Raw genomic sequence first — 15669 nt, 5'->3', positions numbered from 1 at the left:
TGGGTCACTAGGGGATGGGACACTGAGTCTAGGGCTCAGCCCTCCAGTGACCTTGGCTCTGCCCAGGCCCCTCTCCGAGTCTATTTCTCGGAGTCTCTGGATTGGACAGCGCCCACCTCTGGGGTCCCTACAGCTCTCGGGAGTCTGTAGGGCTGCCGGCTACGTCTTCCTGGTCTCCTCCAGCTCTCCCCCTTACCTCGAGGAAGCGCGGCGCCCTCTCAGACCACTGTCTTCTCCCTCTTCGCCTTCTGCCCCCGTTGTTCCGCCCGCCCCGTCTCTGAAACAGCCCCCACCCCCTTCTGCCTTGGCCTGGGGTGAGGGGGCTTTCCTCTTGGGAGCCAGAAGGCTTCTACAAGCCTCCATCCTTTTTTTTGTTGTTGTTGTTTTCCCCTCTTTTCTTCCATTCATTCTAAAAATAGCCCTCCCCCTTCCCCACCCCTGGCATCTCGTGAAAGGTAATGCTCTCCCGGGCGGGGTCCTGAGGCGGGGATTCCGCGGTGCGGGCTGGGCTGGGGGAGGCGGACCGCGGGGCGGATGCGGGGGCGACTGGGAACGCTTTTTCCCCCCTCCCATTATGTGTGTAAGCCGCGTTCAGAGGGAGCCGCCAGCGTGACCGTGACCATGTGTGGAGGGAAAGAGAACAAAGCGGCAGGGGCCCTCTGGGGTCTGCATTGTGGAGGCAGAGAGGGGGAGGGCTGCGGGAACAGCGGGGACTCGACAGAGGAGGGGCCTCACCCAACACCTCCCTGGGGGTGGCTTCCAGCCCTTGGTGGGATGCTGAGGCCCGTGTGAGGGAGAGTCGCGAGCCAGTGGTGGCAGGGCACGCATCATTTGGGGTGTCCCCCGCCCTTGAACACCCACAATTGCCCCGTGGGTCCCCCAGAACGTCCCCTCCCAGTCCCGCAGCTCATGTGTCCCCAGTGTCTCCCCACAGTCCCTTCTCTGTGATGCAGCCACAGAATTCCATCCTCACCCATGTGACTGACTGGTCATGTCCTGCCCCACATTACAGGCAATCTCCTGCTTGAACCAAGAGGAGGATCCTGACTCAGCCCGCTCCTGAAAAGGCCACGTGGTCCAGCCCCCACGTGGGGGCCCTTTACCCCAGCCTTTCAGCTGTCACCCTGTCCAGCCTCGGGGGCGTTTGCATCTGCTGTTCCTTCTTCCAGGATCACCCTTTCCTGGCTCTCCTCACCTCTTATTGTCTTTCAGAAGCCCGGTCCAATGTCACCTCCTGCCTAGAGTCGTTCCTTATCTGGCAACATCATCCTAGGTTACTGTCCTCATTCCTGGTGGGAGCGGGTCTGTTCACTTATTCACCTTCTGTTTCCCCCAGGGGAATGGGGGCCCCCGGTGCAACTTGGGCCTGGCTGATGAGAGGAGGGGGCCAGCTCTGATCCAGCACCACCCCAGGAGCTACCCAGCTTCAAATAAAGGGATGGCATCACCCTCTGTCCAGTGAGCTGCCCCAGAAAGCACCCCTAGGACATGGCACAAAAGATGCAGGGCCTGATTCTGCAGGGGCACCGCCTAGGACATTGAAACTAAAAGCACAATCAGGGGCTCAAATGTTCCCCATCTGAGGACTGCTTAGCCCATTATCAGAATAACATGCCCCTGGGAAAAATGATCCATGGGGCCGAGTTTCTGGCCTGTTAAGCAGAAGCCAGGCGGGAGGTGCGGTGGGAAATAAATATGAAGAGCAAAGATGAGAAGTGGGGAGAGGGGGAGGCAGTGAGGGGCAGCCCAGCTCCAGGGGCTCTCAGGGGCTGACCTTTCCCCGTTATTAGCTTTCCCATAATGTTTTATGGTCTTATACTTTTTGAAACCAAAGGGGAGGATAAAAGGAAAATTGCTTTGCTGCTGGAGGGTACAAAAGCTCGGAGAGGGTGTGTGGCCCTAAGGGATGGAAAATGCAGCTGTCTGCGTTGAAAAATCAAGTACTCCCCCCAGTACTTGCCTCTATAAAATTACCCTCCAATGTTTTTCCGAGTATCTACTATATGCTTATGCGCCCAGAGATTGAGGGGGAGTCTGGAGTAGGAGCTTCTTGGGTCACAGGCTGAGAGTAAGGAGCCCAGGAAGTTCAGAGAGAAGGCGGTGATGGCAGCTGGCATGGGCGGAGACATTATGTCACCTCAGCAGGGCCAGGCCCCAAGGCAGAGGGTTTGGAGGGGCTATGGGGGGGGGGGGGGGGGGGGGAGAGAGAGAGAGAGAGAGAGAGAGCACTAGTGCCCGCAGGAGGACCTGAAGGTGCTGTGGGAGACGTGCCTTTGAGCATTTCACTGCCTGGCCAGGACTCCACCTCAAGGTGGTGTTCGAAGCCAGGAGGATGGGAGATGGCATGGGAGGGCACCAGTATGCAGGGCTGTGGGGCACCAGGGAGGTGAGAGACAAAGGCATCATCTGAGAGGTCTCAGTGGCTTTCAAAAAGGCTCAAGGGACAGGCTGTTGGGGGGGGGGGCGGGGGACGGCAGTGAGGAGAGGGAAGTGGTCCGACCAAGATTAGGGCTGCCAGTAAAAACAGTGCACGGAATGAGACATACTTAAAAATTATTCATTGCTTAACTGAAAGTCAAGTTTAACTGGTGTGTCCTGTACCTTTTTTTTTTTCTAAATCTGGAAATCTTAGACTTGGATATCCTGGCTCAGCAAACCTGGGGTTTGCTTTGTCCTGAAGGTGTCCGTCCTCTCCCCCAGTCACCTCTACACCCCACCGTGTTCCCTTCAATAAGCTTCTCTTTGTTTCCCTCATACTGTCCGTGTCCTTTAACTGCTCCCCAACTTCCTCCTCCGTTCCTTCCTTTTCCTCTATTGTCCCCCTCCTTCGACTCTCTCCCTCATCACCCCCTCCTCCGATCTCCTCCGGTACCCCTCTCCCCACCACCCCCACACTTTCCCTTTTCCCCCTACCTTCTTGGGCACCCACTCCGCCTCCTCTTTCCACCACAATCCTCCCCTATCCCACAGCCCCTCCCTCCACGCTCACCCCCTTCCCTAGCGCCCACCTTCTCCAGTCCTCCCCACACACCGCCCCCACCATCGATCCCTCAGGCGCACGAAGGGAAACCCCAGCCGCAGGCGCGGAGCCCCACGCAGGCGCAGAGCCGCCCGGCTTCCCCGAGGCTGCCGCCGCCCCCGCACTGCGGCGGGCGCGCCCGGTTGCCAAGGCGACGGCGAGGGCCGGAGCGGGAACCTGGGGAAGACCCCGCGCTCGCTCCCTCCCCAACCCAAGCCTCAGCGAAACCCACTCCAGTTTGATCCAGTTTCCCCGCCCCGCCCCCAGTGCGCACTGCGGCAGGTGAGGATTCCCTGGCCCACAGGGCGGGGGTCGGGCGAGGGTCCACGCATGCGTGCCGGGCGCGGCTTTCCCGCCCCGACTCGCGCACGACGGGAAAGCCCTGGCGCCTTTGAGACAACCCCCGCGCAGGCGCAGTGAGTGTCCGGCGTCCCCGTGGCGCCGCCTGGTCGTCAAGGCAACGCGCGCGAGGAGGACTGGGAGCGCACGGAACTCCCGTCTCACGCCCCCTCCCGCGCACTGCGGCGAAGCCGGGGATTCCCTGCTGCCTGCACGCATGCGCGAGCCTGGGATTCCGCGGGGATGAGGCCAGAAAGCGACAGAAGAGGATTTTCTTTGAAACAGAACAGTCGTTATTACCGTCGTCTTTATGTGTGAGGAATGAAGGCGGCCCTCTCAGCAGCTGTCCTAAGTTTTACCTTCATTCTCTGGCCTACCAGCCGTCCCCCTACAAGTCCCCAGCAGAGCTTGCCACGCGCAGCTCCGGTGCTCTTCCTACTCTCTGCTCACACACCTGCCATGGCTCCCCGTCGCCCTGGGGCGAAGTCCCATTCATCGCCCCATTCTTCAGCGTGGTGTCCAAGGCCGTGCACGCTCCGCTGGCTTCTTCCCTCCAGTTAATCACCATTGGTCCCCGATCTTCCCTAATCGCCGGCCACAAATACCCCAACGTGGCCATGCAGGAGGTTCCTTTGCCAAGCTCTTCTTCAGTATCTGCCCTTCCTAGGTACCATCTCGTTGATTCTCGAGATGGCCTAGGATTAGATACTATTTCAGTCCTGTTTTATATAGGCAGAAACAGGCTCAGACCCATTAAGGCCCTGGCCTAAGGCCCCCAGAGGTAAGAGGGGGAGCTCAAATGGCTCCACTTGTGGGGAGCCATCTGGGCTCCTCCACCCGTTATTCGGCTGACACCTCAAGCCCCAATTCCGGGCCCCACCTCCACCCCGCTGGCTCACCAACAGCCTGGGTGCTTCCTGGCTATGTGACACTGGCAGATGACTTAGTTTTCCCATCTAGAAAGAAGATCAATATAACACAGGGCTGTCCCCGGGGCTCCGTTAAATGACATTACCATGTGCTAGGCCAGGGCCCAGCATCCAGTGGATTCTTCTCACAGCATCTCACAGTGGATTCTTCTCACAGTCCTCTCTGGGGAGGATTCAGCTCGTTGGCACCCCCTGTAGGGCTCCTTCTGTCTGTCTCACTTCCCTCAACCTCCACGGGGTCTTCCTGGGGTCCATCCTAGATCCCTCACATGCCCCCTAGTCCTTGTCTCAGAGTTGGTTCCTGGGGAAATCCCCAAACTAAGCCAGCGCTCAATATATGTTGGTTCGGGCTTCCCTGGTGGCGCAGTGGTTGAGAGTCCGCCTGCTGATGCAGGGGACGTGGGTTCGTGCCCCGGTGTAGGAAGATCCCACATGCCGCGGAGCGGCTGGGCCTGTGAGCCATGGCCGCGAAGCCTGCGTGTCCGGAGCCTGTGCTCCACAGCGGTAGAGGCCACGACATTGAGGGGCCCACGTACCGAAAAAAAAAAAAAAAAAATATATATATATATATATATATATGTTGGTTTTTATGTCAGCTACCATTGTTTCAGGTACCTGCCATACTGCACTTCAGCTGTACCCAATTATTAATGGCACGCCCCCCCGCCCGCCCTTGAACAGGAGTTGTGACCTCCAGGCCTTTGCATGTGTGGTTCCTTCAGCCTTTTCTGTCCCTTGTCTGTGTGGAAAACTCCCATCCTTCAAGGCCCTCCCTCCATGAAGACTTTTACCTCCCTACTTCTGGGCAGAGCCTGGCTCCCTTAGGCTCAGCCGTGATCCCACAGAGTTGGGGACATCTGTGAGGATCTGCATCCGAGACTTGACACCTGGGAGGACAGAGTTCTTGGCATAGGCCTGAGAGGAACAAGTCTGCTGTGTTGGAGAAGTTGGGAACAAGGAGATAGTGGGGACAGAGCTGGGGGGCTGGTGGAGAGTGAGGGGGATAGGGGCCAGAGGTGCAGGGGCAGGCTTGTGAGTGCAGGGAGGGTGTCACTTGGATGGGAGCCCATAGCAGTGACCTGGTAAATGCGTGGACCCCGCCCCAGACACTTGGGCCCATCTCCCAGCTACCCTTCCTCCCTACTGACTCCCTGAGGCCAACTAAGCTGTAGGAAGCCAGAACTAAGTTGAGCTCTCACCCAGCCCTTCCCAGATATTCGGCCTCCGATGGGATACTCCTTTCTACCCGGATCCGCCTGCCCAGTGCCCTGCCTCTGCGACGGAAACTGACTCATCTTCCACTAAGGCCTGCTCTAAAGAAATCCTCCATCAGGAAGCCTGCCCTGTTATTCCAAATGCCTCCCGTGTTGGAATAACAGAACAGCCTGCATCTCCTGACCCCAAGCACAGTATGTGACCTGGCTGCTGACTCTGAACCAGAATCTCAGGGTGCCAACAACTCGCCTCCAGCTCTCCTCTGGTTCTGCCTCTGAAGTGCTGTGTGACCTGGAGCCAGTGCCTTAACCTCTCTGTGCTACCCCTAGCAAGGCTTCCAGGGGATGATGGTACAGATCTCTCACTGAATAACTGGCGCAGCCGGGCTCAGCTAGCCTGCTAGGACAGGAGCGCGGTTGGGGGCCCCTGTCTTCTCTGGCTGTGGCCTGTGCATTCCACCTCATTCCAGCCCTTCTTTCCCACCACCCACCCAGTCACGTAGACTTCAAGTGCACACTCTGCCTCACCGACTGCCTTTATTGGGCACTCAGCCCCAGGGCACTGGCGCGTGCGGGAAGGGCGAGGGGTGTCACTGGAGCAGGGACCCTCGGGCGGGAGGTGTGGCCAGTGATGCCTCCTGGCCCCCAGGACACGCGCCGTGGCCCCCAGACATCTCTGTAACCCTCGGAGCTGACCCAGCGGAAGGGCGTGTGGGGTCGTGACCCTGGCCGCCACGGGGCGTCTCCCGCAGTTCCAGGCTCACTTGGGGGTGTTGAAGGGCACGGCGCGCTGATTCATGGGGTTGTCCGGCGAACGCAGCCACTCCTTCTTGAGCATCTGCTTCAGCTGTGACAGCCGCATGTTGGGGTTTTCTTGCTTGAGCCGCGGCAGCTGCGCCTCCTCGAAGGCAGTGAATGCCGCCCGCATTCTGCGCTCAGGGTGTCTGTCTGCCGCCTCCTCCGCCACGCTGGTAAAGGCGCAGGCGTCAACGGGGGCTGGGGCGTGGCCCGCCCCGCCCCCAGAGTCTCAAGCTCCCCTCTGGGCCCCAAGCCCCACCCCAAAGACCTAGGCCCTGCCCCGTACCTGAGCACTGCGATGGCATCCTCGATGGTGCGCGCCTCCACGCTGCCCTCCTCCAGCAAGCGGCGGTTCACATTCTCCTCCAACGGCACTTCCAAGTGGCTCTTGGCTTTCTCGGCTGGGGGCGGTAGCGACCGGGGGACAGAGACATACCAGAAACAGAGAGAAATAAGCAGAGACGCAGAGTTCCATGGAGATGAGAGACACCATAGGGGAAGAAGTAGGGGAGAAAGGGAGGGAGGCAGGCAGGCAGAGAAGGATGCCGGAGAATGGAAACGCAACTTGAGCTCCCCGCCCAGTCCTACCTTCGCGATGGGCCAGTCTTGCCCGCCCAGTCCCCAAACTAACTTCCCGGCAGCCCACCACTCAGGAGGCACCTCATACGTGGCTGCTGTCTCCTCACCTCGGGGCACCACATCAGCTGTGGGGACCCCGGGGAGCACAGGCCAGGGTCAGGTGCAGAGTAATTACACACCTGTGTGCCTATGGCGTCCGTGCTCAGAGCCAGGCCTGCCGAGACACCGCCCACCCACCCTTCACCTTGCAGAGCCCAGGCAGCTTCTCTGGAGGTGGGGAGTGGGGTCTGGACTCAGTCCAGGGGGTAGGCCCACTGCCTACTGTTTATCAGGTAAAAGGGCAGCTCCAGAGTGGGCCGAGGCCCTCACCTGGGTCCGGGGCTTCCTTGTGCTGATAGTCTCGGCGGAGTGTCTCCTCAATCTGGGCGCGGGTGACCTTGCTGGAGGTGGCCACTCGCGGGGCCTTGATGCCCTTAAGCCTTGAGTCCTCCTCCTCCAGCAGCCGCTGTGCCTCCTTCTTGCGCTCCAGCTGCTCCAGGCGCCGCTTCTCCTTCTCCTCCTGGGGGATTGGGAGTCAGGAGTGGACCCCGTCCCACTGGCATGGGGTCCAGTTTCCATCTCAACCAGTGTGGATGGAGGCCTTGCTGTGTGCTAGACCCCATGGTGGGCGTAGGGGACACGGATGGGAGCACGATGAGCCTACCTGGGGGCTCCCATCCTATATGACTAGGGAACAACAGGGAACCTTGGCCAAGGCAGTGGGTGGGTGGCTCCTGAAGAAAAAGTGACACCTGGGCTGGAGGAGGAGCCAGCCAGGAAAAGAGCTGGGGAAGAGGAGAGTCCTTAGTGGTGGGAATGGTGGGTGCAAAGGTCCTGAGGCAGGAACCACCTAGAATGACAGAGGAACAGCACAGAGGCTGGTGTGGCTGGAGGGAGGAGGGGAAGTGTGGAGGACGAAGACGTGGGGAGGGCAGAAGTGGTACCATGGGGAGCCTCAAGGGCATGGGGAGGGGTTTGTACTGGATTCCAAAGGTGACAGGAGCCACTGGGGTCTGGACCCATTTGCCATCTGGGACAGCGCTTCTGGCTTTATAGCCAGGAGCCCTTGGGAGGCACCATCGAAGTGTTCCCAGCTGAGCGTCACAGGGGCTGGGACTGATCCCACCCTGGCTCCCCAGGGAGGCCTGGATGCCAGCTGGTCGAGGGGACATGTGGCCTGTAGGACTTGTCCTTGGTCGCTGCCCCTCCACTACTACAGGGACAGAGCGAGGTTCTGGTTCCTTTGTAGTGCAGTGTGGCTGTGTGGCCGTAGGCTTGGAATATTCTGCCGCCTCCCGCCCAGCACTCCCAAAGGGCCCTGCACTGCAGGCACTCCCACCTGCCCACTCACTGCCTGCAACTCTGCCATCTGTCCGCCAGGCCTCAGGGACAGTCCCTACAGCTGCAGTGTCCCCCGTGACAGGGCTAACTGCCCCAGAAAAAGAGGTTCCTGAGGACACGTACTGGGCCTCTGACCTCCAACCTGCCTGCCTGATAGGAAAAAAGCCGGGGGGGGGGGGGGGGGGGGGGGGACGGGGAGGGTGGTGGTTAAAGATCAAGGCTGTTTGGGCACAGCTGCGAGGATCCCATGTCTGTGGTCAGACACCTGGGGTAGGGCCATCGTGCTCTGAGTCTCAGTTTCCCCATCGGTCAGAGGTAATGTCCTCCTGAGGCTCCCCGACCACTGCATGGTGCGTGTACAGCCCACATTCACCCTGTCCACAGCACGGCCTTGCCTCAGGGCCTTTGCACTAGCTGTTCTGCCCTGCTGGAGCACCACTGCCAGCTTCCTTTCCTGATTAACTCTGGCTCATCCTGAGCTCCTGGCTCTCTGTCCTTCTGCTCTACCACATGGCTCTTTCCTGTGTTCCACAAAGCCCTGTTTTCTAGTCTTCCGGTTATCTGGTTAGTCCCTGAGGCAGGAGGCAGGCCCTGGCCCAGCACACAGTAGGTGCTTAAGTAGTGTGCTGGATGAATGAGTGAATGAATTCCAGAAGGCTCCAATCTCAGGAAGGACATGCAGAATGGGGCCATTAGTCTCTAGAGACATGGGACTGAGGCGGGAACATGAGCGGTTATACTTTGACGTTCGGCAGACTTTTTTGAAAAAGACGCTCGCAGTTTTTTATAAAGGCCAGTTAGCAATTGGCAGCATCTGGTGATGGGTGAAGGATGAGGCTGCGGCAGAATATTCTGCAGCCATCAAGAATGAGCCTCATAAGTAACTGAGATGGAACCCAGAGAGTCAGGTGCTCATTGCCGAGTTGCTTAATATGGAACAAATGGAAACGAAATGCCAACCTCTGGGCGGGGCGATGAATTACGGCCCAGCCCAAGGCTGATGGCTGGCGGCTGGCAGAAATCTGGCTGTGTGACCCCATTTAACGGAGGGCATGGCCTTTAGGGTATGGCATTGGGTGAGAAGAGCCTTTGGTGTCACATGGGCGGGAGATGCTCGTTTTCTTTTAGTGTTTTGGAACAAACGTGGATTTGTTTCTTTTTCATAAAAACAGTATCTTTTTAAAGCAGCTGTCACGTAAGGAAAGAAAGAGGGACCGGGTGTGCTGTGTAGACTGTGGGCCCCCCTCACCCATCAGCAGGAAGAGGGATAAACAAAACCCAGAAAACCACCCCATGGGGAAGGAGAACCATCAATGGCTCCAGGTAAGACACTCGGTGGGGGGGCGGGGGGGCCCTGGTGGTCTAGTGGTTAGGATTTGGCGCTTTCACTGCTGTGGCCCAGGTTCAATCCCTGCAGCACGGCCGAAAAAAAAAAAAGGAAAACACTCAGGCGGGGGGACTGCCTGGGAGGGGCATGGGGGCTGGGAATGTTCTAGAGAGCAGGGGTTGGCAAACTCTGGCCCTCCACCTGTTTTGGTAAAGTTTTAGCCTATTTGCATACGGCGGCTTTGTGCTACAGCGACAGGGTCGAGTAGCTTTGAGAGCCTGTCTGGCCCCTATTGCCTGTCGGACCTCTGCCCTGTGCGTTCTTCCAGGTGTGTGCTACACAGGGGAGTGGACAGGCAAATGCTCCCTGGGCCACACCCCTGGGGCATGGACGCTTGCAAGGCTATTAGTCAAACCTCATCACAAACCAGAAGGCAGATCCCTGGCTTCAGCTAGCGCCAGCCTGGCTCCAGCCCGGCTCCAGCCCCTCCTCACAGCCCTGTGACCTGGACTTCCTGTCTTGTCTGTGCCTCAGTTTCCTCATTTAGAGGATGGAGATGACACCGAGGCCCAAGATGCAGGCCTGGGGAGGGCTCCTGGGGCCCTGGGCTGGGCTGCTGCCACTCCCGGACCGTGGAAAGGTCTCTGGCTTTTCTGTCTAGATAATGGATCCTTGGCAGACATTAGTTTTCCTTTGGGGTTTTCAACTTTCCTATATTGTCAAAATGTTGACAGTCAAAAAGGAAATTTAAAGACCTCCATGGACCCAGTGCAACACTGAGGGCGCTGAGAGGAGGGAACCAGTGATATTCAATTCCAACTAAAAACAAGGCAGGATCCAGCCCTGCACAGAAAGACAATGGGAAAAACTCACAAAAGTGCCCAGGCGCCCCCTGAACTGGGCATGCAGGGACGGTGTGTCACCACTGCTATTCCAGAACCTTTAACAGTCCCAGCTGGAGCCTATCACCAGCCCAGGGGGCTAGAAGAGGCTAAGAATGGTTTCTGGTGCCACCTACTGGGCCAAGAGGGTCAGCATCAGCCCTGAACCACTCCAGACACCAATTAAGCCCCCACTCACTGTGTGTGTGGCACTGCGGGCCCCCGCAGGAGACGGCCAACCATCCTGGCCCTCTTTTGTGTTCTTATAAACACCTGGAAATGCCTCCAGGCCCCAGGTCAGCAGGTCTGAAACAGGATCTATCAGCATGTGTCAGCCTCGGCACTGCTGACGTCAGGCTGGCTCACTCTGCTGTGGGGCCATCCTGTGCGCTGCCAGGTGTTGAGCAGTATCCTGGGCCTCTGCCCACCAGATGCCAGTAGCACCCTCCGGCTGCCAGTTGTGACAACCAAAAATGTCTCCAGATGTTGCCAAGTGTCCCCTGGGTGCGGAATCGCTCCAGAGTGAGGTTGTGCCAGTCTAGACCAGCCCTGGCATCACACGAAGGAGAGAGACAAGCTCGTGGAGGGCTTGCCATTTCCTAAACGTGCCAAGTCCTGGCCACCCCAGGGCTTTTGCACGAGACTTTGCCTCTGTTTCTGTCTCCCTTCTTGCTCTTGCTCCATGTCCAATGACTCCTCACCCTTCAGGCCAAAGACCCAGGGGCCTCTCACCGCCTTCTACTGTGTTGACCGCCCACCTTGCCCATGGGTGGGGCGTGGGAGCCCAGGGCCCACCCACCTTGCGCTGCTCCTTCCTCATGACGTGTTTGTCCTCATCCTTCCAGTAGGCATCCTCCAACTCCTTCTGCTTCTTGGCATCAGCTGCTGCCTTGGCCTCAGCCCTCCGTGCCCGGGCCGCTGCCGATTTAGTGTTCTCGCCCTGGAACTTCTTGGGCATCCCTCAGAACGCTGTGAGTGGAGGGCAGGGACCAGTGACTCTGGGGCATCCACCCTCGGCAGCCCCAGACTCACACCTGTGCAGCTACGACCCCCTTGGGGCCTCAGTAGCTCTGTCTATAAAACAAGGGCTTTGGATTTATTAATCTCTCTTTAAAAAAAAAAATCTACTGAGGTGAATTTTACATAATACAAAATGAACCATCTTAAAGTGCACAGTTCAGTGGCATTTAGCACATTCACAATGTTGTGCAACCGTCCCCTCTATCTAGCTCCAGAACGTTTCCATCACCCCCAGAGGAGACCCGGCCCCATGAGCAGCCCCTCCCCCACCTCCCTCCCCCAGCAACCACTCATCTAATTTCTGTCTCTATTGATTTCCCTATTCTGGACTTCTTTCACTCAGCATCATGTTTTCGAGGTTCATCCATGTTTGAACATCTGTCAGAGCTTCATTCCTTTTTATGTCTGACTAATATTCCATTGTACGGATGGGCCACATTTTGTTTATCCATCTGTCCACGATGGACACGTGGGTTGTTTCTACTTTTCAGCTCTTACAAGTCATGTTGCTCTAGATCCCTGCGGGCCAGTCTGTGTGTGGACCCTCCCACTCTGCCGGCTATGAGGCCTCAGTGTCCCGGCCCCACAGCCCTGAGGCCGAATCCCCCTTGCCCTGGGTAAGCAGCTGCCATGAACTGTTCCCAGTGATCCAGCCCAGGCTCACACAGCCAGGAGATTTTAGAACAATCGTAAAGCTGTTGTCCAGCTGGTCTGTGTGAGTCCCATACTGGGTGCTGGGGAAATGATGACACCAAATGGGAGGTGCCACCCTCCCCACACCCAGTCCCCTACTAAGCATTTTATATGGCCCAACTACATTGAATGCTCTCAAAGCCTTAAACACAGGGACTGTCCTTATTCCCTTTCGAAGGTGGGGAAGTCAAGGTATCTGGCTAAGTTGCACAGGGCTGAGCCTGGAGTCTCACCTCTAAAGCCTGCCTTTCAGGTGAGGAAGGGAAGACAAGAAATTAAGATCACCCCACCTCCAGAGTGCTGACTGAGGACACAAGCACTGTGTGGTCAGGGCAAGCCTTCAGCTCTCCAGGCCTCAGTTTTCCTCATCTGGGAAATGGGCTGATGTCCATCACTCCTGCTTGTCCTCTCCCCACTGAGAATCTCCAGCTCAGTCCCTTGCTGAACCTTGGAGAAGTAGGCCCAGCATCGAGAATGATGGGGAAGGAATGTGGGGGCCATCCTGACTCAGGACCACCAGGCAACCCCCCACCACCAACCTCCTAGCTGTGTGGCTTATGGGGGAGGGGGCTCCCATCATCTGAGAAGTAGGGTTGATTCCAGTCCCTCCCTGCACAGGATGCAAGAGCTGCCATGGCAGGGCTGGATACGCCAGCCTGATCCTGTACTTCTCCCAGCTGCTCCTGGGCCCCCTGAATCAAGCAGTCATTACTGAGCATCTACAATGTACCCAACAGAAAACCTCACCTGGATTCCCCAGAAGAGCACTAAGAAGTGGGTGGGGGTCACAGTCTAAGTGTCAGGTGAGGAAACTCCCCACATGCCACCTCTCCCTCCATCTCCCCCTCACTCTCTCAGCAGCAGCCACACCAACCTCCTTGCCTTTTTTCAAGCCTACAATGCATGTTCCCACCTCAGGGCCTTTGCACTTGCCCTGCCCACCACTTTTGCTCCTCTTTTTACCCAGTTAATTCCTATTTAAACTTCAGGGCTCAGCTCAGGTGTTGCCACCTCCAGGAAGCCTTCCCTGACACACCCCCTGACTCTCAGACCATAAACTTCTCTCTGAGGTACTTGTTTAGGTTGCTATCTATGTTCATTTACAGGATTATTTGACAAATGTCCATCTTCCCCACCAGGCTGGGAGCTCTATGAGGGCAGGGCTGGGACTGCTTCAGTCAGTGCCCTGCAGAGTAGGGGCTCAAAAAATGTTTTGCGCAAATGAATGAACAAGCATCTATTTCCAGGGTTCCCTCAGTATTTACTTCACACTCTGTGTTGTGTCCAAACTCAGCTTCTCACTTCTCTTCCCACTCACTTCCCTCTCCAGCCTCTGAGCCTTTGCTCTTGCTATGCCTTCACCCGACACACCCTCCTCTGTCCCTTCTTCCTGTGAAAACCTGCCCACTCACAGAGACTCAGCCCCAGCATCTCCTCCTCCTCGTGTTGCTTAAGACCCCCAATTCCATCCCAAAGCCTGACAGGGCTTTTCTGACCCCCTCTTCAGGCCAGGACTGAATATTTATGTCCCTCCAAAATTTATATGTCGAAGCCCTAACCCTCAATATGACTGTATTTAGAGACAGGGCTGGGACTTCCCTGGTGGCGCAGTGGTTAAGAATCCGCCTGCCAATGCGGGGACACGGGTTCGATCCCTGGTCCGGGAAGATCCCTCTTAGATGCTGCAGAGCAACTAAGCCTGTGCACCACAGCTACTGAACCTGTGCTCTAGAGCCCGCGAGCCACAACTACTGAGCCCGCGCACCACAACTACTGAAGCCTGTGCGCCTAATGCCTGTGCTCCACAACAAGAGGCCACCACAATGAGAAGCCCGCACACCGCAACGAACAGTAGCCCCCGCTCGCCACAACTAGAGAAAGCTCACGCACAGCAACAAAGACCCAATGCAGCCAAAATATAAATTAACTAATTAAAAAAAATGGTACCTTATCCTTTAAAAAAAAAAAGAGAGAGAGACAGGGCCGGTGAGGAGGTGATAAAGGTTAAATGAGGTCTTAAGAGTGGAGCCCTAATCTAGTAGAGCTGCTGTCCCTATAAGAAGAGAAAAAGTCACCAGAGCTTGCTCTCTCCACTATGTGAGGACACAGTGAGAAGGTGCGCATCTGCAAGTCTGGAGGAAAGCCTGCATCTGGAACCAAACTGGCTGGCACCCTGATCTTAGACTTCCCAGCCTCCACAATTGTGAGCAAATAAATCTGTTGTTTAAGCCACCCAGTCAGTGGTATTTTGTTATGGCAGCCAGAGCTAATACAGACAGCTTTTCTCCTCTGTTTGATAAACACTCACACACAGACACTTTGTCATTCAGTAAACACGCACTGTACACCTAGTATGTGTGGGATGCTGGGGAAAGAGGCAGTGCTGATGGGCTTCCTGACAGAATGGGACTCCCAGGCTTGTTGGGAGATAGACAATAAGAGTGGTAACTCCAGATCAGAGCTGTAATGGGGCCATATGGACACTGAGGAAGTCGGGAGGGGGCTTCTGACCCAGCCTGGGGAGGGATGGGGAGGGGGTGTCAAAGGGCTTCCTGGAGGAGACATCAAAGGAAAGACTTAAGGGAGTGGGGAGATCCAAGCCCCCAGGGGTGTGGGGGAGGCAGGCTGGGAAGGGGATTTGTATTCCAGGGTATGGGAAGGTGCACAGGGCGTCAGAGCCCTCTGGGGTTGGTAAGGAGGTGAACTGGAGGATTGAGACAGAAGCACGGAGCTCAAACAGGGGGTCTAAGGAGTGGCTTTGGCTAAGCAGTGGGTACACTTAGGGGGGAATCAAGACCTTCGTGGTTGATTGGATGTGAAAGTAAGAAAGAGAATAAAAGATGAAACTCAACGCTGCCTCCTCCAAGAAGTCCTCCCGCTACCCCTTCTAGGCTCCCCCAGCCCGTCGTCCCTCTCCCCAGCCCTGATCCCATTGCAAGAGGCCAGGGACGTCCGTACCCAGCTCTGTCACCCCCAGGCCTGTAAGCTGCCCAGGAGCAGGACCGGAGATAGGTGGCCTCGAGCACGACGCTGTCCCTCTGGGTCTCAATCGTCCGCTCCGGGAAATGGGCATAGCCCCTGCGGGAGCCCTGGAGACGGTGGTCAAAAGCGCCTCCGTCTCCGAGCACCCCATCTCCAGCCCTCCCGGGGAGGTGGTCCCAGGCCCAGCAGCCCCGCTGGGCCCACCCGCACCCCGCCCCCCGGCTCCGCCCGCGCTGCTACCGCTCCTACCTCCTTCCCCCGGCGCCGGCCCGGTCGCACCTCCGTGACGTCACCGCAGGGCTTGCGCGCTGGGCCCCAGGGGGACGCGTGCTGATTACGTCTCGGCTCCGTCGCCATCTTGGTAGAGGAGATGCTGCTTTGGTCTCCAAGCCAAGGGCGTTAGCCGTTTCTTTTTGTCTTCAAGAAGAGAATATTTTATAAACCCTCATCCCTTGCGCTCACTTCATATGTTAGCTAGTCAGGAGAGGAGAGCAGAAACTACAATCTG

At 57.2% G+C, this 15669-nt stretch overlaps 1 protein-coding gene across 5 annotated transcripts; it reads right to left on the bottom strand.

Moving 5' to 3' along the window:
* Positions 1 to 6018: 6018 nt before the first annotated feature.
* Positions 6019 to 15442, bottom strand: CCDC124 (coiled-coil domain containing 124). Of its 5 annotated transcripts, none has more exons than XM_027084668.1 (5): positions 15411 to 15442; positions 11266 to 11435; positions 7248 to 7437; positions 6586 to 6700; positions 6019 to 6469 (listed from the first exon to the last, which is right to left on the bottom strand). In XM_027084668.1, the coding sequence occupies exons 2-5, from the start codon at positions 11422 to 11424 to the stop codon at positions 6262 to 6264; spliced, it is 672 nt and encodes a 223-aa protein (XP_026940469.1). In that variant the 5' UTR covers positions 11425 to 11435; positions 15411 to 15442; the 3' UTR covers positions 6019 to 6261. The 5 variants fall into 5 exon arrangements, with proteins under 5 accessions (XP_026940469.1, XP_026940468.1, XP_026940467.1 ...); XM_027084667.1 differs by lacking the exon at positions 15411 to 15442 and adding an exon at positions 15138 to 15268; XM_027084666.1 differs by lacking the exon at positions 15411 to 15442 and adding an exon at positions 12413 to 12641.
* Positions 15443 to 15669: the final 227 nt, after the last annotated feature.

Source organism: Aethalodelphis obliquidens, unplaced genomic scaffold (assembly GCF_003676395.1).
Source record: "Aethalodelphis obliquidens isolate GAN/ISIS:26980383/991018 unplaced genomic scaffold, ASM367639v1 scaffold53, whole genome shotgun sequence".
NCBI lineage: Eukaryota > Metazoa > Chordata > Mammalia > Artiodactyla > Delphinidae > Aethalodelphis > Aethalodelphis obliquidens.
Note: the sequence above shows the minus strand (reverse complement) of the source record. Positions and strands in the feature narration are given on the sequence as shown.

Excerpts from the sequence above, each read along its gene's own strand:
- CCDC124 (XM_027084668.1), bottom strand. The coding sequence starts at position 11,424 with ATGCCCAAGAAGTTCCAGGGCGAGAACACTAAATCGGCAGCGGCCCGG. Across the intron at positions 6,701-7,247 it reads CAAGGAAGCCCCGGACCCAG|CCGAGAAAGCCAAGAGCCAC; the intron begins GTGAGGGCCTCG and ends TACCGCCCCCAG. Across the intron at positions 6,470-6,585 it reads GATGCCATCGCAGTGCTCAG|CGTGGCGGAGGAGGCGGCAG; the intron begins GTACGGGGCAGG and ends CGCCTTTACCAG.